Source organism: Drosophila navojoa, chromosome 3 (genome assembly GCF_054131105.1).
Source record: "Drosophila navojoa isolate 15081-1374.11 chromosome 3, UAZ_NAV_1.0, whole genome shotgun sequence".
Taxonomy (NCBI): Eukaryota; Metazoa; Arthropoda; class Insecta; order Diptera; family Drosophilidae; genus Drosophila; species Drosophila navojoa.
In genome coordinates this window covers 22,584,566-22,610,068 of record NC_142891.1, presented here as the reverse complement: position 1 = coordinate 22,610,068, position 25,503 = coordinate 22,584,566, and the positions used below count along the sequence as shown (strand labels likewise).

Below are 25,503 nucleotides of genomic sequence, written 5' to 3'. Positions count from 1 at the left end.
TCCTTTATCCCATTTGTTGTAATTACGCTTGGGGGGCCAACAAGTGTTGAGACTTAGGCTATCCCATTCTCTCTCTCTCTCTCCCTATCTCTCTCTTTCCCGACTCTTTATCTGTGCACATGTGGAAAGTCGCATACGACAAATGTCAATGCTAATCCGACTTACCGCTAGCCACGCCCACATGCCACAGCATACGCCCGACCCCAGCACAGTTTGCAATTTGGTGTAGCTCAGTGCCTCCAATGGGGCCAACGCACATTTGAAATGTATTTTTAAAGACACTCCATGGTGTGTTTTTAGGCAAATTGTATGCAAATACGTTGAAGTCGACAAGAACAACATACACACACACACTCACACATTCGCACATTGCTACTACTACCACTACACACACACACACACACAAAGTCAAGCCAGGAGCGTCGAAAGTTTTTTGGCTCCCCGTTGGCGCATTAAAATTGGATTGCCACCCACACTACATACACAGACACAAAGAGAGAGAGAGAGAGAGTGAGAATAAGAGACTTTGTCTCAGTGGACGCTCAATGTTGACTTACCTATAGACAGAGTCAGAGCCAGAGCCAGAGAGCATTCTGGCTGGCGACTCGACCAATTTTTCGTGGCTAATTTAATTGAAAACTTGAACATTTATTTATATTTTATTTTTGGACTGGACAGGTGTGTGTGTGTCTGTGCTGGTGTATGTGTATCTTTAGCTTATTTCATTTAAATTTTGCATGTTGTGTGTGGCTGCTGTGGTTTACTATTTCGTTCCCGTTTTATGGCCGAGTGCTACGTTTATATGTAGATATCGTATATTGTATACGGGGTAATTGCATTTTTATGCTTTGCCATTGTGACAGCGAATTCACATTGGCGTTCGCATTCACATTCACATTCACATTTACGTTCACATTCCTATTCCTATTCCTATTCACATTCGCTTTCGAATTCGAATTTCCAAATTCGACATATCCATTCTAACGGCAATTTTATTATACGCTGACTGCATAGTTTGTATGGATGGCAATAACAACAGCAACAGCAACAACAATTGCTGCCGGAAATGTTGCACTTTTGCATTGTTTAAACTTTGACCCAAATATTTGGCTAACTTTTATTTATTTTCCTTTTTTTTTTTTCGTTTTCGGCAATTGCACTCTGAACTTGGGGTTAACAGTCAGCTATCTGCCTCTCTCTCTCTCTCTCTCTCTCTTTTCTAGTCCACATTGCGTATACGTTACATTTTGCTGCGTAACTTTTGCGAATTGTTTAACAAAATGTCGAAATACTTTTCATATTTGTAATTTGGCTAAAATTTAGGAGAGAGAGAAAACTCAATTTATGCATACGTTTTTTCAAATGTTGCAAATTGAGATATTTGGTTTATATGCATATTAAATAGACATGAATGACTGTTCTTTTCCATGAATATCTTGTTTTGAATATGATTAGTATAAAGGATTTGTGAATTGAAATGATATTTTTGTTTTTGTTATATCTAGTATAACACTTTGCTTAGTTTATCTTTGTTTTGATGAGTATAACACTTCTATGTTGTGGAATAATCTATAATCTATTTAGTGAGTTTTTTTTTTTATATTCATTTCGTATGCTTTTTCTTCATAATGATAATAATATTTATGGCCGGTTGGAAATATCTAGGGCAAGCAGTCTAAGGTTTTTTTTTGAGAACTATACTTTATATACCTAGTATAACAGGCAGATCCTGTCCAGTATGAAAGTCGTTTGGTATATCTAGTATAACGGTAAGAGCTCTTGCTAGTAGTATATAATTATAGTCTACTCGTACTCCATAAATGCTTATGCTTATCTTCTTTCTGATCTATGCGCTTAGTATTCCATGCATATTATTATATGATTTCTAAATCTGTTTTAAATATAATCAAAAACTGTGCTACTCACTTTGATCCTGTTCGACCTTGAAGGAGGCGCGTATGATATCATCGGCACTGGGATCCAAGCGGAACTGGAATGGTGGTCCGTTGCTCTTCGAGCGATCATCGTCGTCGGTGGCCAGAATTTCGACCACTTTGCGTGGCGGTACATGCTCCGGCAGCACCGGTCGATAGTCCTTGAGGAATTTGGGCGCATTGTCGTTGATGTCCTGCACAATGACCGTTAGCGTGGCCGTAGCCGTCTTCGGTGGCGAGCCATCGTCAATGGCCAAGATCTTGACCTGATGCCGGGGCACTACCTCACGGTCGAGCGAGCGTTGGATGGTGACCGAGCCATTCTGATTGATGGCGAATTGTCGCTGGCGATCGGAGGAGCGGTCGATGGAGTAGGAGACCTTGCTCTTGCCGCCCTGATCCGGATCGGTGGCCTTGAATTTCTCCAGCTCGGTGCCCACCTTGGTGTCCTCGAACACGGACACCTCCACATTGGCGCGCTCAAAGTGCGGCTTGTTGTCGTTGATGTCGCGCAGCTTGACCACGACCCACGAGTAGGCCACGTGATATTTATCGTTATCGTTATCCTCGCCCTTGTCGTTCACCTGTATGCGGAAGCGGAAGCCGTTGCTCTGCAGCTGATCCTCGTAATCGAGCGGCTGGACAATCTTCAGAGAGCCGGTGCCATCGTTGTTCCGCACCATGGTAAACTTATCGGCGCCATAGCCGCTGTTATCGATAACCTTGTATTGGAACTTGTTCGTCTCGTCCTCGTCGTGCACTGTGACGGTCAAAATGGGCATCTCGGGCAGCGCGGTGCCGTCGGTTTCGTCCACCTCCGTGAACCACTCGTCCTTGGTGAACTGCGGCGGCATGTCGTTAATATCCTTGACACGTATAGACGCCGTGCCCGTGCCCTTTAACCCCCCGCCATCCATTGCAACGACTTGTATCGAATAGTCCGGCGTACGCTCACGATCCAAGCAGCACACGGCCGTCTTTATCACACCCGTATCCGGCTCAATCTCAAAGATGGGCGATCCAGTCTCCTCCTCAATCACGTTCTTCTCAATCGAATAGACCAGACGTGCATTTGAGCCCTCATTCGGATCATCGTAGTCCACCGCAGTCATTGTCATCACCACCATGCCGGCGGTTCCATTCTCCGTTACATTGCCAAAGTAAACGCCTTGCGGGAAGATGGGCGCATTGTCGTTGATGTCCTTCAGGTTCACCTGCACGTCCGCATAGCCCACGAGTCCTTCGCCGCCTTCGTCCTGGGCAAAGACTGTGAAACGCCACTGCGGCCGTCCATTCGGTTGATCACGATCCAAAGGCTGCAGAGAGAGAATCGGATTACAGATTACAGATGCAGATAAATGCTGTGAGCAAATATTGAATAGAAAATGGAGCTACACGTGCAACGAGTGCTGTTCGCCCATCCTGGTTATTGTATAATTTTAAGCTGTCATAACCGCAAAACCGATTTACATCAGTGGATAAAAAAAAAAAACAACGTTGTTTGAGCAAATACCCAAGAGGTACACTTGGAGAAAAGCTCGTATAGAAATAAATACCTAAAATTACATTAAAATTAAAGGAAAAAAATAATGGAAATAATAATAATTATAATTAATCTTTGAAAATGAATTAAGTAATCTTTGAAAGTAATTCTCTTATAAAGTTTTTAGGAATAAATTGAAAACAAAATCCAATTTTCGCAGAGTAAATTCATTGACTAACTTTACATTAAATATTTTTGTGGCAAATTTTCCAGACCAAAATTTTCACAGAATAAACTCTTTTTTATTCTTATTCTTTATTTAAAAAAAAAAAAAATTCCACAAATTCCATTTTTAACTAGGTATTTTCCATTATTTTATAAAAATAAATTTCCTATTTATAAATAAGAAAAAATTACCGGGCTATATTTCAAGAATTAAATATTGAAATAGTGAAGATATTTAAAATAACAGCTAAATTTTCTCTACTAAAAAAATGCCCATGTCCAGGCCTTGATATTTTCTGACTGATGTACAGGAAATCGTGTCAATTCAGTATTTCTCAGCCATACAAAATCCCTAGCTTTTTCTCCAAGTATACTACCAGGCTTTCGTTCCGCAAAGCGGAACAAGTGCAACTTAACGAAACTCCAGCAGAAACGCGCCGTGTGTGTAAACCTGTGAAATTATCCATTCACAATGGCAGCCCACAGCCCACAGCTCACAGCTGAGCTATGTATGTGTGGGTCGTCTCTGTTTTCCCGGTGCTGATTTTGACTTTGATATGCATATGCAGAGAGCATGGCATGGCTTGAGTGATGGGATGTGATGTGTATGTCCTGGCAGCCATTACGCAACGCAACCCCAACTGTGCAGGGCGGGAGGGATGGCTAGGTTGGCGTTCACCTTTTTATAATAACACAAACGCGCGCGCAGAAAAAAAAAAAGAAGAAGCGATTTTAATCAGCACTTTTGTATCTCTCTTGGCTCATGCTGTTATGCAGTAAGCCAGACCCTGGATACCGACCCACATCCCGAAAACTGCCCGCCCCACCTGTGCGCCGGCTAGATCCTTACATGCCGCCTGACAGCCGCAGCCTGTAACGTAACGCACACAACAATAACAGCAGGACATGCTGAAACAGAAGCAGGAACAGCTTTTCATAGCGCTGACATTGGATTAGTCGTAAAAAATGATAGAAGCAAAAATCCCACAAAATACAAAAAGAGCCAAAAGTCCACATGCGTCGTCATCGCTTTAATTTGCATGACAAATTTGACAGCATTGTTATGACATATTCAATTTAAGGGATTAGCCGAGCTACCAATGTGTGTATGTGTGTGTGTGTGTGTGTGGATTCTCTGACTGATAGAGTTCGTTTTGCCATGCCCCATGTTTTGCTCTCTCTCTCTCTCTAAATTATTATTTTAGCCACAAAAGTTTTTTGCGCTTTTGACTGCATATTTTAATACAATTTAAGGGCAAAAAAAAAAAAAACAAAACAGACTGTAAAACAAGGGAAAAAAACATTATTTTAAGTGTTTTTTGTGGTCATTTCATTTGTCCACTTTTGGTTGGATTTTATGGGTATTTTTAATGTATTATCTAACGGATGGACAGTCTTTCGTTTACATCGAAGCTATAAAAATATTCAACATGGCTCTGCAATTATTTCCATCAGTATGATGGTATTTTAGCAGCAACTGTTATAAAAACTATTGTAATACATAGACAAAAGTATAACAGATTTACCAGTTTTTAAAGACCTTTGCTGTTTACTATGTATAACAGAGCTGTTACGAGTATATTACTTTACTCATGAGTACTCAATTTTAACAACACTATTTATATATGTTGAGCTGTCAAACTGTTATACTACATTGGGTGACTGCTCAAGTAAATACCAGCCACTTCTATTTTTTTACTGTGAAATAACTCCAGAGGCCACTTGAAATGCATTTTAAAGAGCAAGAACTACTCAACGGCGACATTATAATGAACGCAGCTCTCTTCAGTTAATTGACTTATGAAAACTTTCTTAATTATCAAACCACTTGATGCAAGTGCGGAATGCAAGTAGGTGAGAAAGTGGCAGTTCGCAGGTATTCGACTGGGGAATACCCTGTTATGCAATATAACGACTGTATGTATATACAATAGACCAAATTTCAGTATTTGCAACAGGAGAGAACATTTTTGAAGCAATTATAACATTTAGGGTGATATATGGATTTATAGTAAACTAAATATTGTATAAAATATATATATATATATTGAGGAAAGTAATTTATCGACGACAGCAAAACAAATTATTATCTTTCACTGCAAGTCTCTTGCATTTTTAGATTTACTCCTTACTAAAAATATATGTAGATGTCTACCACATCTCATTCTACTCCTTTTTTACATACACTGCCTCATAAGCATTATACACTCACTTTCAGTGGATATGCAGACAACATTTTACTCAGCAGAAAAAAAGAGCTTCTTTTTTATATATAATTGGGACACCTTCGTATATGAATATGCATTGAGCTCGAGTTCGACTCAGAGTCAACTTTAATATTAAACAATGAGTTTCACGCGTTGAGTCAAAAGTGAATTGCACGATAAAGGCTGGGGAAATCGTTAAAGCTGTCGTTGCATCTGCCTGGGGATTAAGTCGGCATTGATGGGGCTTAATCAGTGCGCATATTGCGCAATTATTTTCTGTTGCGGCGAATTCGAGTCTGGGCCGTGGCGGATGCACTTAAGCATACCCTGTAGGCAATGCCGAGTCGTATAAGCGGATGAAGTCAATATTTTTGAATTGTTCTCTATTTAAATGAGTATATAGTGATATATAAATGCCTGAAGGCCTTTGTCGCTCTGGCTTAACAAATTGTTATTTAGAATCAATTCTTAATACCAATAAATAAATAAATAAATATAAATGAACTCAAAGCTAAGTCAATGATTTTATTCAATGTTGAAAGGGTTCAATGATTGGCATGGATAGCAAATCTCGCGTGCGCACTCTGGACTAGAGCACTCTTTCTTAATTACCTTAATTATTATGTAATGTTGTTAGGAAAAATGTTAAGTTTAGTATTTTTTCCCCATTATTTTTCTACACATATCGCAGGGTATTTTCTGGCCATGCTCTCCCTGTCTGTCTCATCTTGCAGTTGATATATATACATATATATTTTTTTCATTTATTTGCCTGCGTGTTCGTTCGCGGTTTATGCTGACAGTTTGTTAATGCTTCAATTGCTGGATTCAAGAATGCCCTGGATTTATATATAATTCTCTTTCCATTTTCCATTTTCCATTTATGTTTATTTATTCATTTGCTGTTCGCTGCCCCAGAACTTACCTTAAGCACGAATATTTCGCCTGTTGTGCGATTAATGTCGAATTTGCTATTAGCGGGATTATCGGGATCTATGCCTTGGCCAGTTAGGAAATAGACAATGTTCTGTGGACGATCCTTGTCCCCATCGGTGGCGGTGACCTGTTTGGCATCCGGCATCCAGTGCGGTGCAGTGAAAAGTAAACACCAAAGAAACACAAATTTCAATATTAGTTTTATGTTTGCTAGATAAATTCTTGGTTTTCAATTGCTTGGAAATGAACCAAATATAAAACTGTGAGCGCATGCAGAAACTAAGCTTTTAAGTGGGGATTGGGCAGGGGGTACAGATTTGTACGCCAGATGGCGTATTAGTGCAATTCTATTGTTATGGCTGTAAATCCATATTGCATTTAAATTTCAGCAAACTACTTAATTAAATTAGTCATATAAAGCCGCGGAAAAATGTAAATGTAAAGGTAGATTAAAGCGCATTAAAAATGAAATAAAACATGCAATTTAATTAGCAGTTAGCATAGCTATTATATGAGTTAGTGAATGTGTGTGTGTGTGTGTATGTGTGAATTAATTGCCAAAGTGCTAAACAAATGTATGCATGCAATTGAAGCTAGAGTGCCAATAAACATTAAAAATATTAGCGCAAATTTGTTAAATATGTAAATGAAATTAAATAATTTTTAAAATTGCTTAAATATTTAATATTCAACACTTTACTAATTACATAGAATCATTTAAATAAAATAGAAAATATTTCCCTTGAAATGTTCATGAATTGTTTACGTTTGCTAATTGTTAAATTGAATATATAAATCTTACACCTGCTATACATGATATTTAATATACAAATATGTGAACATGTGTGTGTGTGTGTGTGTGTGTGTGTGTTACTGTTGTTTTGTTAACATAAGTGTACAAGTGAGCGCAATGATTACAATGAGCTATTTGCTGTAGTCGTGTTAAATTAATTGTTTAATGAGAACTGTGCAATTGTTATACACAGACACACACACACACACACACACACACATACACGCCTCATATATTTACAATACAATATACGATATGTGCATTTGTCTGGCATAATTGTAAATATTATAGCGACCTGCATGATGGTGAAGGGCGTGGCCATTTCCTCGTCCAGCGTGCGCTCGTATAGCGTTTGCGGGAATACGGGGGGCAGATCGTTGACGTCGCGCACGCTTATCACGATTGTTGTTTGATTTTCATTTAAACTATCCGATGCGACCAATTTCAGTTCGTACTAACGAAACAGAGCCAAGCAAACAGCAACAACAACAAGAACAGCAACAGCAACATAGGGTGTTTGCGTGTTCCGTGTAGCAGGGTTGACAATAAATAAAGCCATAAATAAGAAAAAATAGTCAAATAAAATAAAACATACAAAAAATAAAGCCAAAAGAAAATGCAAATATAAATAAGAGTCGTATATAAATTTAAATTACAAAAAAACAAATGTAAATACGAAAAATAATGTCGCATAAATTAAGAATAAATATGTATATTTACATTTAAAGTCAACTATTCGATGCCATTTACAAATGTCTCTATAAATTATTTGGTTTTTCTATACATCAACTGTCAGCTTATTCATTTATTTAAATATAAATTTTCTTGTTTATTATTTTTAATTGACCTTTCATTTGCTAATTAGCTGCGCGTGTTTATTTAATGTTTTATCAGCACGCTGAGATAATAGTTTGTTTGACCAATTTTTTTTCTGGTCGAATTTTTAAGCTTAATTAAATGCAGCACAAAAAATTTGTTTGATAAATCTGTGTTACTTTTTGTGTTCTCAAATTTGCCCAGCGCAAAGGGTGAACAAATGTGTGAAAATATTTGTTATACACTCTCTTGAAGAGGATGCTTTGACAAATACGTAAATAAATTATTTGCTAACAAGAAAAAATATATACATATACATATGTAAAAATATATAAAAAATAAAAAAAAAATAGAAAACGTCATCTAATTGAGTGTAAAATATTTTAGCCTTAACATAATGAAGAAAATTCAATAAATATTTGCTTTGGGTACGCATATTTGGAATGCCATTAACTTAAAAAAAAGGATTTTTTATTGCTTTATAAAAAGTGGGAAAACTAATTCAAGCAAAATACATGCACTTAAAACTATAAGCTATGTGGAGGCGGGTCAAACGTGGCGTATGCTTGATATACATATGCAAAACGGGGTGAAATAGCGCAAAGTGCTACAAACTAGAAAACTAGAAACACAAGAAAACTCAAGACAAAAATCACAGCTAATTTCAACTAGAAACATTTTCAGATTTTTGCGCTCATATATGTATATATGTATTTGTTTTTTGTTAATGACCTGCAGAACACGTTTGGGCAGATTGCGATCGTCCTCTTCGGTGATCTGTGTGCGATATGTGGGCCGCTCGAACACTGGCGGATTATCGTTAACATCCTTGACATGTATGATGACTGTCGTATAGTTTTCCTTCAGATTATCGGAGGCAGCCAAGCGCAGCTCGTACTGTTGCGACAGAATGTGGTTTAATTAAAGGTCACCAGGCACTCAGTTAGGAACTTTATTCAATTTCATTTGTCAGCATCGAATATGCATTTGCTATAATTATTTTCCTTTCACTGAAACTCTCACTAACTATCCTTCGCCTCTAGTCGTCCCTCTCACTTCAATCAAAGTTCTGCCAGAAGTTGCCAATTGTTCAAATTGAATTTCAATTAATGTTTCGAAGGAATTTCTTCAATTCCGGTTGCGCTTTGTCCTGCACAACTTTTTGACCGCAGCGTCGTGTGTAACTAAAACTGGTTTGAATTGCTTAAATATTTAACTAGCCTCGCGGTGCACTTCGTGTGCACGTAATGAAATTCAGCGGGAATAGCACTTGGCCTTCGACTTTCTTAATGAATTTTCAGATCTTGCTTACATATTGAATTGCTAAATTGATTGCTCAACCGTTATACACACACACGCCTACATATTCCACTTTTTGGTTTTGCGCTAGCTAATCAATGCAAGTTGCTAACAAAACTCTTGTATTTGCCACATCTTGTATGCATAGCTGCTCTAATGAATTATTTACAATTATATTATAGTTCATTATAATTAAAACTGGCTTTTAGCTTGTAGCTATAATATAATATAATAGCTACAATTTTCTGTAAAGTTTAATATATATTTATAACAGCTTGTAGACTTTACATACACAAGTATAACAGCTTGTATACTTTTATTCTAAAAGCAATATGCATAACAGTTCGTATTTATTTTTAGAAGCTAGTCAAGAGCCATTGCTGCAACAATCCACCTTTCAAATCAGTATTATACAAACGTGTATAACAGTTTTCTCATTATTACTTGTCATTTACTTTTTAATAAAAAACAATACAAATGGCTCGTCCATTTATCACTGTGCTATCAATGTGTTATACAAACATGTATAACATGTAGCTAATCAGTGACTGTCAGTGATTTATTTATGTTTGCCCCTGTTTTGACAATGCTTGAAAGTATAACACTTTGTTGACTGAATATTGTTTAATAGCTGGAAAGTACTCTCTGAAGGCTTTCAGCATAAATCTTCAATTACTTCAGATGTTTGGCCAGCTATGCATGTGTGTATAACAGCTTTAAGCTAATCAATTATTGTGCTTACGCTATTGTATAACAGTTGGTATGCTAATTCAAATTTCACAGTTGACTTAACCGTTGCTTATATCATAAATATAATAAATATAATATATTCCTGACACAATAACAACACGCTTAAGCATATAGAGGAGAAAAAGAGAAAAGCATAACAAAAATGGAGAAAATCTCTAGCTTACCCTGCGTCTCGTTTCGTAATCCAATGCGCCGGCCACATAAATGGCACCCGTCATATTTTTAACCGCAAAAGCGCCGCCGATGTTGCCGCTGGTGATTTCATAGCGAATACGTGAGGCTAGAAAATAATTGTTAGCAATTCGTTTAACTCAACTCAACTCAACGCCAAAAACAACTTCAACAAAAACAGCGACAACAAAAAAAAAAAAAAAATTTTGGTTGTCATACATATATTGTAGATATACTTACACTCATCGTGATCCTTGGCCGTCACAGTGAGCACTGTATGCTGAATATCCTCATTCTCATCCACTTCGGCCTCGTACAGCGACTTGTCGAAATAGGGTGGATTATCGTTCTTATCGGCAATGCCAATGCGTATGAATTTGGTGACTGAATGCGGGGGAGGGAGAAAAGAATTTCACATGTTTGTCTGTTAAATTTTCGTTCATTTTAAATCATCCAAAGTTTTTGTGAGCGAGAGGGCGGTTCGGTACTTGAAAGTATGTCTGGGAAAAGTATGCAATTATCACGTACTAGACACGAATGAATGGAAATTCTACAGTAAGCACAAAAAGTTCTCAGACGACAACAATTTGACGCCTTCAATTCTATACGACGGCGACAATCACTTGGTTTCTATCTATTATGGTTTGTATGTGTGTGTGCGTGTGTGTGTGTGTGTGTGTGTGTATATAAAAGCTGTTGACGCGTTTTGCATATTAAATGGTTGAAGGAGTCCCGCTCGCCTGCCTTTTAGGCAGCCGTTTTGTTTACAACTCGCCAAATTCTTACGGCTGCTCTGATGATGTAATTTATGAGTATTTGATGACAATTCCAAGCCCGTTTACATGAAATCAAATAAACGAAACTGAGCTTATGACTGTTGTATTGATATTTCCCATTACGGGCGTATTCTCTATGGGATAAATTGGCATATAGCTCAATTGTGGATTGCTTTGCTAAATGGAATATTTTCTTAAGATTTTACTACGTTTTGGAAAATGCATTTAGATCATAAACTCTGTGACATCTTGCTTGTATAACAGTTCAAGTAGACATTTCCCTTCATCCTGTATAACACTTAGTGCCTCCGATTTATTGAGCTTACACACAAGTGTTATACTTATTGACTCTCCTTCCCTTGTATAACAAGTAGTACCTCTCATTGCTCTACTTTCATGTATTCAACATGAATTTTGTTGGTCAGCCTCTTGCTAGCGCGTAGAACATCTTATTTTCTTACTCTTAAGCTTCTGGTATCAAATAAATGCATTTGCTTTATGTGCTTAATCAATAATCCATTTTCCTCAGTATTATAAGACAAATATTCACAGTATATCTGCTGTACTGAATGAAATTTTCTCACTCCTTATCTACCTCAATTTCCAATTCAACATCTCATTATTATACATTTTAATTATTATATGCACAAATATTGTATACAGAACATGCTAGTAAGCGTTAAACACTCAAATATCTAGCATCTCTTCGAAGTGCTTGAAAATGTTGCAATACATTTCGATTATGTTGCAGCATGTGTCAGATAACTTTCCCTGCCAGCAGCTGAGCCCGAAATAATTTAATGAGGGCCAAGCATGCTAGGCGACTTAAGGACACAATTGCTGGCTAGACAAGTGCAACAGACACAGAGAGAGACACAAATACATGGTGTGACAAGTAAATTACATAAATCATTTATAATTGTTGAAATAACAAGAACAACGAGGTTGGCTTTAATTAAACAAATTCATGCTACAGCAACAGAAACAGAAGCAGGAATTGTCCAAGCAAAAGATTTGTAAATTTCTGTGGCACGTTGACAAACTCTGCCAGTCAAATGGGTCACACAAACAACTTATTAGCCACGTGTGTGCGGCTTTTGTCGGTGTCTGGACCTGGATTAGAAAGATGTCTGTTTAGCAATTTATATATAGATATATACATATACATATACATTTATGAAAGTCTGCTGCAAGCTCTGTGTAGACTTATAATTTGCATTTGCATTTGCCTGGCCTCTTATCTAGCGAGAATTATGCACATTTAGTTAGCAGGTTGACAATGCTACTGCAGCTGGGCGTACGTGTCGTATGTGTGATATGATCTGTGCGATATGAAACGAAATTTATAGCGAGACATTGCCTAATTGCCAACTGAACTGTGCACGAGTGACGACATTTTAATTAAAACTTGATAATAACACAAGTGCAAATATACAATATATCTCAGCTTAAGGCTCTGTTATACAGCGCTGTTAAGCTAACAGAGTTGGTTAATAAGGCAGCATGTTTAATTGCAGTTTCTCATATAACACTTTGCATAACTCCTGTGCCTCACTGACTTTAATAACTTTTTATTAATATCAGATTTTCAAACGAACTGCAATTACTGCTGCTCTTTTGCGCCGTTATGAAATTAGTCGCCCATTGCGTATTATTTTTTTGACACGCCCTCTGTTAACCCCTTTTGCACATATTAACCCTTCTGCGCTTGCACAATATGTTTTTACACATAATTTTCTGCATTTCTTTTTTTTTTATTAAAATCTCCGCAACATTTTTCCCTTCACTGACTTTATTACATCAAAATTCAATTTTTTTAACGCATATATGTATGTTTTTCTGTAAATATGTATTTATTTGCTTTTTTTTGCTGCTGCTGTTGCGTTGCCCCCACGCATCGAAAGTTGACGTTTAACTTATGAAAAATTTCAAAATGCATGTTATTTGAAACAGATTCAGTGCTCGACTGCCGCATGCTGCCTGCTGCCTGCTCGCGGCTCGCTCTCCTGCCACATGTCGCGAAAGGCTATTGAGCTCTCTGACATGAAAGCGAATCAAATTATTATTGCTTTTTATGAGGAAATAATTAAAATAAAATTACAAAAAAGGCAAACAAATATAGCGATAAAGCATAGTGGAGCGAAATATGGAAAAATATGACTTATTTTCACATTATTCTGGGCTTAAAGCGCCATAATTTTGCAGTTGAACTGGTATTAAATTGTTGTGGCATTTGTTGATGAGGAGGAAACAGGAAGTTCCTGATCCATAATATGATTAAACTGTTATACATGCATGGAAATGTGAGCCGCATTTAAGAGCTGTTCATTTGCCAGTTGAATTCGAGCTGTTTAACAGAGTGAATAATATTCAAGTATCAAGTATTATTCATGCAAACTAGCCTGGAATGCCTTACGAAGTAACTGACTGCTCATAACTGTTATACATATGCGAGTAGCTAAATTCCATTGGTTGAATAAATTGACTGAATTTTCAGGGAAATTTTTTCGTTTGCCTGAAGGAGTAAATAGTAAATATATGTTAATTGAGAATACACATTTCTGTTATACATTAACATATAACAATAACATTAGAAGCGAATTCACGCTGCTGGCAGAGATGTACGCAAATTGGAAATAAATTCAATACATTTTCGCTGAAACTACTCTCAGGCACTTTTCGACTCCAATTTAGTGCACCTAACAAGATTTCTGTCAACGTTACTTTCGTGCGCTGTATAACAGACTTATGGGGCAGCAAAGTAGTGCGCTTTGTCATGCTGTCTGTGCAATGTTTGGGCAGTGCTGCAAAGCGACAAATGTTTGACAAAAGACAAAGCAGCCATAAAAATTGACATTGACGTGAGTGTTTGAGAGAGTCAAGCCTGAGTGAGTGGCAAAATCAAAGTTGAACTTTATCACTTACTTAGCGTAGGTCCCATAAAAACTGTCGCAGCTGCTGCAGGGTCACAGTGTGTGTGTGTGTGTATGCCCAAATAAATAGTGTTCCATTCGCACAGTTGCCATCTTTAGTTGATACGCTTTGCTGCACTCGCAAAAAAAAAAAAAAAAAAAAAATTCGCCCCCTGGCAACCTTTTTCAAAGTCACGAAATTTATACGCTACTTTCTAGCGCACGAAATATTTGTGTGTGTGTGTGTGTATAAGTATGTATGTGTATGCCATATATTCACATCAAAATCGCAGCTGCCATATTTTTTGCACGCTTTCTTAAACAATTTTGGCGCGCTCCTCAACTATTTGAGTGGCTCCTGCTATACTCCCACTTAGCTGAACACTCCACACATAAAATATTTAACTTTGCGGCTAAAAATCTTAGCTGAATGCATGTTAGTTAACATATGTTATGGCATGCTTATGCTGTTTCGAGCATAGAACATTGTTATAAGGAAGTTCTCTGCTTATATTGCCTTAAGATCATGCCAGATACTGTTATATGTTACTCAGAGCTTGTTATACACAGACATTGGTATATCTTTGAGGTCTAATTGCCAACCCGTACGTCTCTGCTCATCTTCACAGCTTTGGTAAACACAATGTGTAAGGGAAATCACAACACGAATCTCTGGCCAAAGGAAGCGGAAATGTGTTGGCCATTAATGGCGCTTAATGCGGCCTGGCCATAAAGTCAGCTAACTGCATGTCCAAGTAGATATCAACCGTCTGCATAGAAAGAGAGCGAAACACAGAAAGAGACAGAGAGAGAGATAGTTGCAACAACAAATGCAGCTACAGCAGCAAGTGCAACCTCAACTGCTTACCGCTTACTGTTTACAGCTAACGGCATCTAAATTGTTGCAAATGTTTTATTGCATTTCTTAAAACTGTCCTCATGCCACAGCGTCTTCTGGTACTTCCGCTCGGTTGTGTGGCTGTTGGTCGTAAAACTGGTTGGAAATGCATTTGTCGCTTGGTTGGTTGCTTCGTTGATTTTTTATGATTGCGGCCAGCGCAACGGGCATTCGATGCGTCGTTGGCCCGCTGTCCAACAGCTGCTCGCACAGGCAGCTGCCTTGGAAAATGTATGCAGCATGCGAGGTACCACAATGTTGTTGCGGTTTCTGTTTGCCTTGCAGCCCACTGCCTTCATAAAATTCTCCAATGATATGATTGTCATGTTTGCGGTCTCTGAGACTATATTTGTCGACCTATTTTCCGGCGGCACCCCAATAACAGCACAATGCAAATTTTCAAGTTCACTGTTATACATATTGAAAAACATATTAGAACTCGTTGAGAAGTAAGCAAAATTAAATCTGGCAGCTGTTAACTGTTATACTAATTGAAAAGTATCTTAGAGTCGTAGATTTATAATTAAGCTGGCACCATCTAGCGTTTGCTAGCTCCCAGCTGTACTTTACCTATTAGTGTTTGCAGCATAAAACTTAACTGTTATACTCATTGAAAAGTATTTCAAAACAAATTCAACCCCAGGAGCATTAGGTCTGTAATCCTTTCATCGCCAGCAACCGAGACAAATTATTAACTGTCTGAAGCATGCGTAGCTTAGGCGTCTCAGCGTCTGCCCTGACAAAGTATACGAAATGAGCCGTAGCACAGTTTTAATTAGTTTAGGTGCCAGCGACAGCTGCAAAGTCATTAAAATCAATTGTCAGACTGTCAACCGAACTGAAGAACTTAATTTGTATGTAACCAAGCGAATCCAAAATGGAAAATCAAACTAATAATTTTTGTCACGTATTTGCGGTAAATTAATTATTAATGACATTTTACACACACACACAGAGAGTGAGGCTATGTGTGTGTATTATGATAAATGAACTCATGATTTATTTGAGCTACTAACATGTTTTAAACAGCAGCAAAAATTTTAAGCTTAAAGTGGCAAAAAATATCTAAAATAAAATGATTGCTCATTGAAGGGGAAACTTATATGCTTGAGCAACTCTGGTTGAATATTATATGGAATTTATTAATGAATTGACAAATATTAATTGAATATTAAATGAAATTTAATAGCATATTGATCTTTCTATAAATTATATTTAGTTTTTTCTTGTATTTCAGTAGAATTTGAGTGAGAACGATGCACAGAAAATTCTGATTGAAAGTAAATATTACATTTCTATATTATTTTAAGGAAGGTGCAGAAAAAACTATTGCATATTCAAAGTTCTTCAATTCATGTATATTATTTTTATTGAAGTTTATTCGAAGAATGCATGCAGTTGGCAGAAAGAGTTGGTATTGGCAAACGAGCTGTTAGGGCTTGTATAAACTGTTATACAGAACAACAACGGGTAGCAATTTTAAAATTTGATTGCCAAAGTAGCTGTGAAAACGATTAATGTGATATAAAAAGAACTTTTATGGAAACTGTTATACAAAATAGCAATTAATTTCGCATAGAAGCAAGTATATAAATACATATATAACAATAACAACACCTATTTCAGTTATATAACTTAACTTTGCACATTGAAAAACTGTTATACTGTTATACTGGACAGCTGTTCAGCGTGGGTGCAATTGATTTCAGTCAAACTGCAAGCGCGTCTCTCGATAAGTAAATTTGCGCCAAACTTTGTGACACTTTGCTCACTTTTCAATTCGCTGTCATTTAAGCGTCGCTGACTTTGGCCAAAATAAGTGAGGTGCCGGTGGGAGATGGCTTGAAATGTTGTAAACTGCTGGATCATCATCAGCGAGGACACGAACCGCGCCGGCTGTAGCCAGCAGGTGCAGCTGCTCACTCAAAAAACTAACTCCCGTGACTCGGTGGCCGTTGGACGTTAGCCCTTAGCCCTTGGCCCTTAGCCGGTGACTAATCATGTTGAACGGGCGCAAGTTGCGGCCTCTATGTCATAGTTTAAATTATGTGCGAAACTTTCCTCAAACTTTTAATAGCATCCACACAGAGCGAGCCAGAGACGAAGAGCTAGTGCCGAAGTTGCCAGTTGGCATATGTTGAGCGCTTACGCATTGATTGGTTACACTATCCATTAAAACAGGTATAGCAGAAGGACGAGGCAGAGGCAGAGGCAGAGGCAGCCGGCAGCAGCAGTTGGGATCTGCCAGCAACTTGGCCAACTAACCGAAAAGCGTGCCTCGCATACCAGATTTACCGCCAACTGCCAACTGGCAAGTGCCATTCTGGCCAGCTGTCGAATCGGCGAAATGAGTTTATGTCCCACAACTGGCAACTGAAGCATTAAATTGTATCTTTCAGCGCGAAAACTTTGTGTTTTCCGAAGGAGCTGTTGCGTTTGCATTGACAGTCAGCAAAATGAAGTGACCTGCTTCGCTAATGGGAGGCAAGATATAGGGGCGCATGCCCCTCGCATATTCATTTCAAGAGAGACAGATAGAGAGAGAGAGAGTGGGGGAGAGGGGCAAGTGGAAGATGGCGAGCGAAACTTTTGTAAAGTTTTGCTCAAGTGTATTCAGCTTAGGCTTAAATTTCTATTGCCAGCAAGCCGGGCTAAGATGCATTAATTGACCAAAGTTTCAGATGCTAAACGCGACATCAACTCCCTTCAAATACGTTGAAAAAAGAGAAGAGCGAGATAGTAGGATTTTGGCATGGCAACATAACTATGTATAACATATATGTGGCTATGTATAATAGTTGATAAAGTGGTATAAAAACTAGGATATTTAATATCAGAAGCGGACTTTGCAATGTGATATACTTTCAGCTGTTATACTTAGCAGTCGCGAACATGACTGCGCTCTATATAACAGGTATATATATACATAAATATGAAATAGAAATAAATATAACAGTTATAACAGTTAACAAGCTTAATGCACAGGTTTTGCTGGAATGCCTGGAATGTCAAAGATTTATAATACTTAATAACAGATAAGATATAACAGAAAAAAAAGTAAAAATTTCAAGTAATTGTCACCTTGATATCTGATATCATAAAAAAGGTACATGTAATATACATCCGCTAACTTATCTATATATAACAGAAGTCGTTAGTCTAAGAAATTGATCTATTTGAAATGCATTTCATTTTTTAAGCCAGCTTATCTAAGGCATTTCAAATATTTACCATAAAATTCAGATTTTCCAAAGTCAAGAGCCCTGCTGCCAAATAAATTAGTATGCTATTTATATAAATTACTCAGCTCGACTCGGTTTTTATTTTCTCGTTTTTGGCGTGTCTGTGCTTGACCTTGGCTCGAAGTGTCTGCTGGGCAGTTGGTGCGTGCAAATAATGAAACGACAAACGTCTAACGACAATGTGAAAGAAACACTAAAAGAACAAAGCGAACGAAACACACAATGGAAACGGCGAGAGAAAACAAATGTGGATAATTATAGTACTCGAAATGCCATTAGCCTGGGCATAGACGTGTGTGAAAGTGGGACGGGGGCTGGAGACTGGGGGCACGGCCAAAGCGTTGAGGCATTTGCTAAATTTGCAATAATTAGATTGATTTATGCTGTGACGCGTGCAGAAAGACAGAGACAGAGAGGGAGAGATAGAGTGAGAGAGAGTGGGAGTGGGTGGTAGATGGAGAGTGACTTGACTTATAGATATGCTGACCGGCAGTGACAGGAACACAATTTGCGCTTAGTTATATTGAAAACAGACGCCGGTCAGGACTGACGCTCTCTCTCTCTCTCTCCCACGTTCACTCTCTCTTAGTTTCCCTCACTGCATCAATCAATTTTTTGGCTCAATTTATCAAACTATTACGCAGTCCAGAGTCTAGAGTGTGTGTGTGTGCGTGTGTGCGTGTCTGATTCCTGTCCATTTGACATTAAAATTGTTGCCTAGTTTGCGGCGGCACGCCCATTCACAATAGTGAAAGTGAAGCCTCGCACTGGCTACACTCGAAGAAATTGCACTGCTTTCGATGGCAGCCAAAGTGCAGCTCGTCTCCCATTTATTATCGATGCTTTTTCGCTCAGTGCACGCATTTATAGCTAGTTTTTCTCGTGATTTGTCACAAATTTTCATGGCCCATAGACGTGTGGGCAATGAAAGTTGAAACGGAAGATGAACTTTGGGAAGCTCGCTCAGTTGCTGTCGCATCCGGGCGTGGCGCATGTTTTGTCAATAATATTTGGCCATTTGATTGATGTTCTTTGCTTTGCCATAAAAACCATTGAAATGTGCTTCAAATGTTGATCGAATCCTTCGCCAATGTTAATAAAAGCAGCCTCTGCTCTAAGCCAGAAACAGAGACGGGCTGAGTGCGAGAGAGACAGAGCGGGGGAGAGAGAGAGAGAAGCAGCTGTGCTACAATGTTTGGCTTTTATGGCCGCAAATTCATAGTCGTTATGTGTGCGTATATGAGCGTGTGTGTGTGTGGGTGGCCAGGTTAAAAAGTTGCTGCCACGCCCAGCCAACGGCTACCAACTATAAATATTGTTTATATGCTGTCCTTTTGGCCGGTCAGCTAAACATTAAATTACATTTTATGTGACCGCATTTTTATGCACTGTTATATTGATTTAATGAATAGTGATTCGTTTCATATCTGTCATACAGCTGTGTGCGTAAACGGCAAGTTATATGAGCCTTGAATGATGTCACTGTATGGCTGTGTGTGTGTGTGTGTGGTGCAAGGCTGTTATACTGAGTAGAGATTGCAAGCAGGGCTCGTTTAAAAGGAAGTAAAACTATGGCGCTGGGCTAAAGCTGATTAAATATTACTCGTTTAAGGTCAAGGAAAAGGATATTGAGTTTTGATTGGTCTTATCTGTGGAGTATGACAGTTATGATACTGCCGTTAGTATATGAAATTCTAGTTGTAAAAAAAAGGATACGGCTAAAGACAGTTTTAGATTGTTTGTTTTGAGTTTATTTTAAACATTAAATTTCTATCAGATTTAATAGATCTTTATAGTGAAGGTTTCAACTAAATGTTTATCGCCAATAAGCTAAATTATATGTATGTCAAATATCAAATCTCTAGTTTCATCACACGGATAAATAAAGCCAATATATTCACAGTGCCCTGAGTGCATTTCGTGTGGTAAAATGAATTTCGTTTTTAAAATGCGCTCGGACGTCGCATCGTAGCTAACAAACCAAAAACGTAATTCAAAAATATTGAATTTGATTGCTCAGCTAGGTTGTTGTTCCGCATGATGAAGTCACAGCTATGTAGAATGCGATATCAACTCATTCGACTCATCGCAAACACGAGTCGCATGTAAATAGCAAATATTTTATGCTATTGGAATTTCGATATTATTTCAAATATTAAAACGGAATTGCAGCGCTTATCTAGTCACATGTGTACATAGGCTGACAGCCGGAATGTGATTTCTATTTCCATTTTAACAATTTCATTGCGAAATTTCATTTGTGCATGTGAAACAAAGCGGCGAAACGAAATGTTGGTTCGTCGCTTAGACAACAACAACTTTGGTTTAAAATATATTTTTCTCTGTTGACAGTCATTTGTGTGGAGAGAAAGGTGAATATAACAGACTATCAGCTATGCCATGGCGAGCCTAACTGCATTATAACTGTTGCATATTCGGTTTGCAGACGATGTGCCAAATACAGTAAGCTAGATATTAATATAACAGTTGTAATTGGCATAAATTAATTATGATAAATTCACTTTCATATTTTAGAATTTTACCTGACTGTGAAAAAGGGTCGCTAAAAGAGCCCTCAAAGTACCAAACCCACTCAAAAGTCACAAAAAGCAAATCATGTGTGATGAGTTGATTAATTTACCTGCAAAGATAACGAAAAAAAAAGAAAATCGAATTTAAATCAGAATTATTATTATTAGAATAGTTTAATGATATACTATGATTTACTACTGTTTATACATATTGCTAGAAATAGACATAAATTGGTTATTCAACATCTATAAATACGTAGAGCTTGCTTCAATAAAATATATAAATCGTAATATAGTTTATAAATATACATATTTAAATACATAAAATTTGTTATTTATATGACTTAGATAAGATTTTTCTACTTGGAACTTTATTTAATTAATGTATAATAATAATATAATTATTAATAATGTATAATATTTTTTTATTTTATTTTTTTTAATTTATGTCAAGTTTGTATTAGTTGTTACCCAGCATAATACAGACTTATATGATATACCATACGAACATCTTTCTCTTGGTTCAAACTTTTTAAAAATTCCTTAATCATATTAAATTTTAAATTAAAATTTAAAATTCTTTATTAAACTCTATAACTCCTTGTATAACTTTATTTCCCTATAAAATTGTCAAATATACCAAAAATTTGTATCAGTGTAAATTTAGCCAGCTTTATGTATTTTTTTTTTGTTTTTACGCGCTTCACAGAAGTAAGCACATTTATGCATACATATATTTTCCATTTAATTCATCAAGCTATGCTCTATTTTTGTTTTGTATAACAGTTGACTTGCTGCACTCGGCAGCCATTGGTAAAAAATATATATATATATTAATAGAAAGAGCAAAAGCGTATATTGAATGCCGTAAAACGTGTAGACAGACACTTTAAACTGTCAGAGTTATGTAAGCATGTAGTGCTATCTGGCTAATATTGTTGTTGTTGTTGTTGCTGCTGCTGTTGGCTCTGCCAGGATAAGCTGAATCTTATGCAAATGTAATTAAATGCAACTGGGCGCCATTTAACAATATTTAATGTTATTTCGCTTGTGCGCTCAGCTGCTCCTGTTGCTTAGGAGCTCAGCAAACACACACAAACAGACACATACATGTATATAGATATAGATTGTATATATGTATATATATATTTTAAAGTCTGTCTGTGTTTGTTTCCAAAGGGGCAGCTCGTTAACATTTTGGGCAGCGTAAAGCCAACACTTGATGAGCGTCGCAACGCATTTTCAAGTTTTAATTAAAACAAATTAAAGTTAATTAAATGCAGTTAGAGCAGAGAATGAGAGAGAGAGAGAGAGTGAGAGCAGAGCGTGCCCAGCCGTGAAATTGTTGGCAACCAAATGCTGTTTAGGCCAACATCAAATGACAAGGCGAAAAGTACAGCTACCCACTGACAAATGTCTTAATTTGTGTCACACGTGTCTGCTTCAGACTCTCATGGTCAATAAGCCAGCTGCTGTTATACAAACACACACACACACACATATACATACATATATACTTAACCAATAACAACAACAGCGTTGGCAACCCTAAAAGTTGGGACATATTTATTATATAACAGTCTGACTCCAAACGAAACCCAACAAATCATTCCCACTCAAGCCTAAGCTTATTATGGAACACTTTTTTTTATGCCAGAAAAAGAAGAGGAAACTCTTCAATGCTCGCCCTGCGCCGTGCGCCCTCTATTGTCGGATTTGACACCTTTGTTGTGATTATTGTAAACGTGTCGTCCAAACCTGTGCTCGACCCTTAACTCAGCTGGGCTCGTGCTATAGAAGAGTCAAAGTCTGTTCAAATTTTCGCCCTTTTGTCAACATTTCAAGCATTATACAAAAATAAAGCAAAAATATATACAAAAAGAATTTTTTTTTTTTTTTTAATTAAATAAAAATTTCTTCAGTTTATATTTCTATGGCTCATTTGCTTTGGGGTAAATAAAATAATTTTGTAGATTGTGCGTATGTCAAGTGCAGATGCAAAACGTTTTTATTTTTCTTTCCGTTTTTCTTATTTGCCCCAAACAATTGAGAAATTAAATCAACACAAATTCAAATTTAATTAAAATCTTTTGTTGACTTTTTACGATTTTTTCCTTTACATTTTGCATATTGTTGGAGAAATCTTTCATCATAAATATTCCATGACTTGGTCCTTTACTAAGTCTGTTCTATATCAGTTTAGCTATAAGCCACAAGCCAAATGGCCTTTAGCAGCTCTCAACTGTTATACGCACACATGCCAGAGATGCCTATACGTATATTTTAGCTGAAATTTGAGCCGTTGCTCTGGCAACAGCTCGCGGTTTAGCTATGCTTGACAGCCACAAATACGGATACTCGACTCGATTTTAATTAAGACTATTTTAGATTCCTAGTCGAGTGATATCCGTGAGTGCTCTCAATGCGGTTGAGCCACAAACTGTCAGAAAGGAAATTGTGCGACATGTGTGGCCTTTAGCTGATGCGATAAATTTACTGTGCGCGAGGCATCGATTCTTGCAGTATAACAATTTAACCTAGATATAACAATTCAATTCGAGTATTTGCTACATTTGCCTTAAAACAAGTTAAAGTTATGTATTTTTTCTTCTCAATGTCCATCCAATTATGATCAAATTGAAATCGCTCGCTTACTTAATTACTTGCATAAAATGTCACAAGTGTTGCATGGCATTTTCAGTCCCTTTGCCCTGATCTCTACTGACAACATCATCAGCATCCTCTTCACTTGGTTCAAGTAATTTGCACAAAAAACTTTGCCCATTAAACGAAATGCAAAATAAAAACAAATATATATATTATATAAAATTTAAAAAAGGAAAATCAAAATAGTTGCCGCATTGTTGCATTTACAACAGCAACAAAAAGTGACCACAGCCAAGCCGAGGGGCGAAAAAGTCACGTCAACAATCTGGCAACACGTTGCAAGTGGCAACGCGCAGTTTTATCGCTGCCATTGTTGTTGCCCCCATAATTTGCGCGCGTGAACACGATAGCAAGCGCTAGTTGGGGCGTGGCACGTGCCACGTGCCGCTGATTAATTGCAGTTGGTCGCTTTGGCCACCAAAAGTTGAGCTGTTAAATGTTTAGCAAGCGAGCCTTCAATTGCGCACAGAAAAAAGCTGCAGAGCCACTGCGAAACAACAGCGACAGTGGCGCCCCCTGTGGTCGGCCACTTGTAACGACTCGTGTTTATCTTACGTGCTCAGTTGTAGTTTATTTGTTATACTTCTTTTGGGCTCGCTCACTCGCTCATTTGTAGTGCTTGTTTTGCTGCCTGCTTGGCTCTATTTTTTGTTGCCCAGCGTAGCACAATGCCAGAGGAACAGTTAACTGTTATATATATGTGTTATATACCCTATATGTTGAGTCTCTACGGAAATGAGGGGATCGAAATGAGCTGAAGATTGAATCAAATCACTAGAGAGGCAGCTATTATACAAATTGTTTATGCTATGTATAGAATTAGAAAAATGACAGAATATATGTATATATATTCTTTCTCTTAGCCTATACAACTGTAATACACTTTATTTTGGTTATACACTGCTTAAAAACTGAGATAAAAGTAGAAGAAGCAATGTTTGTGTGTGCAAATCATTACTGTTAAACTCTATTAACTGCCAGCTCTTATAATATATTTAATCTGTTATACTTCATATGTAGCGTGTATAATAGTAAACTTAATTGGGCAAGAGCTTGAAGATTAACGACAATATATATACGATAACTACCATACATACTTCTTATATCTGTTATACCGGGTATGCCACATAAGCCAGCAATTAATTTGATTTCCGCAGAGGCACAATAACATCTGCAACTGTTATAAATTTCTGTTACTTATGCTGAACATGCCTGCCAGCTATAAATATATATTTACAGCTGTTATACAGGATATCTCTGAGTCAAGCATTCCCTAGAGCTTATGTAGTTTTTGCTGATGCTGCAGCTCTTGTCTCTCGTCTCGTTTTCTCGTTTTTCGATTCGACTTGAGTTGAGTTTCAGCCAAGTTGACTTGACTCTTGGCTGGGCTTGGCTTCTGTTCTGTTTGCAATGTTTTGCCGCGTTACCTCGTCTTGGGCTGACCTCGTTTGTGGCTATCCACTGTTGGCCGGCTGCTACAGCTGCACCTGGTTCCCCAATGGCAATCAGCTATACAATCAGTGGCCGGCCAGCCGACTCGAGCCGGGCATTCAAACTGTATTCAATAAAATATACAACTAGTTACACTGTTGGCTCTTCCAGCTGCTTAGGCAGGGATTTTCTTAATTTGTGTGGGCCGTTGTTTAGTTTGCGCTGAGGCATGCTCCGATTCTCGGTCAGCTGGCTATCTAAATTGAGCCGAGCTGAGCGGAGCTGAGCTGAGCTAAAAATTAAATTAGCTGTTAACTTGACCCAAACAAAGTGGTCCTCACTCCCTCTACTCTACTGTCGCCCTCTCTCTTTCTCTCTTGTGTTGATTATAAACTTTTTATGAATTATGCGTAGCTGTGTGGTTACAAAAAG

At 37.6% G+C, this 25,503-nt stretch overlaps 1 protein-coding gene across 9 annotated transcripts in view; it reads right to left on the bottom strand.

The window, feature by feature from the left end:
- CadN (neural cadherin) overlaps positions 1-25,503 on the bottom strand; it is a 153,989-nt gene that overhangs the window by 16,067 nt on the left and 112,419 nt on the right. For 5 of the 9 annotated variants that reach the window (XR_016196537.1, XM_089258173.1, XM_089258174.1 and 2 more), the window contains 5 exons: positions 10,855-10,998; positions 10,608-10,723; positions 9,127-9,291; positions 6,775-6,912; positions 1,927-3,250 (listed from right to left, as the gene is read on the bottom strand). Coding sequence is in view for 8 of the 9 variants with exons in the window: in XM_089258173.1 (XP_089114299.1) it covers positions 1,927-3,250; positions 6,775-6,912; positions 9,127-9,291; positions 10,608-10,723; positions 10,855-10,998 (1,887 nt within the window). In the remaining variant the exon portion in view is untranslated. Of the gene's footprint in view, positions 1-1,926; positions 3,251-6,774; positions 6,913-7,873; positions 8,033-9,126; positions 9,292-10,607; positions 10,724-10,854; positions 10,999-25,503 lie in introns of all 9 variants that reach the window. The other 4 variants (XM_089258178.1, XM_089258180.1, XM_089258177.1 and 1 more) reach the window with 1 other exon arrangement.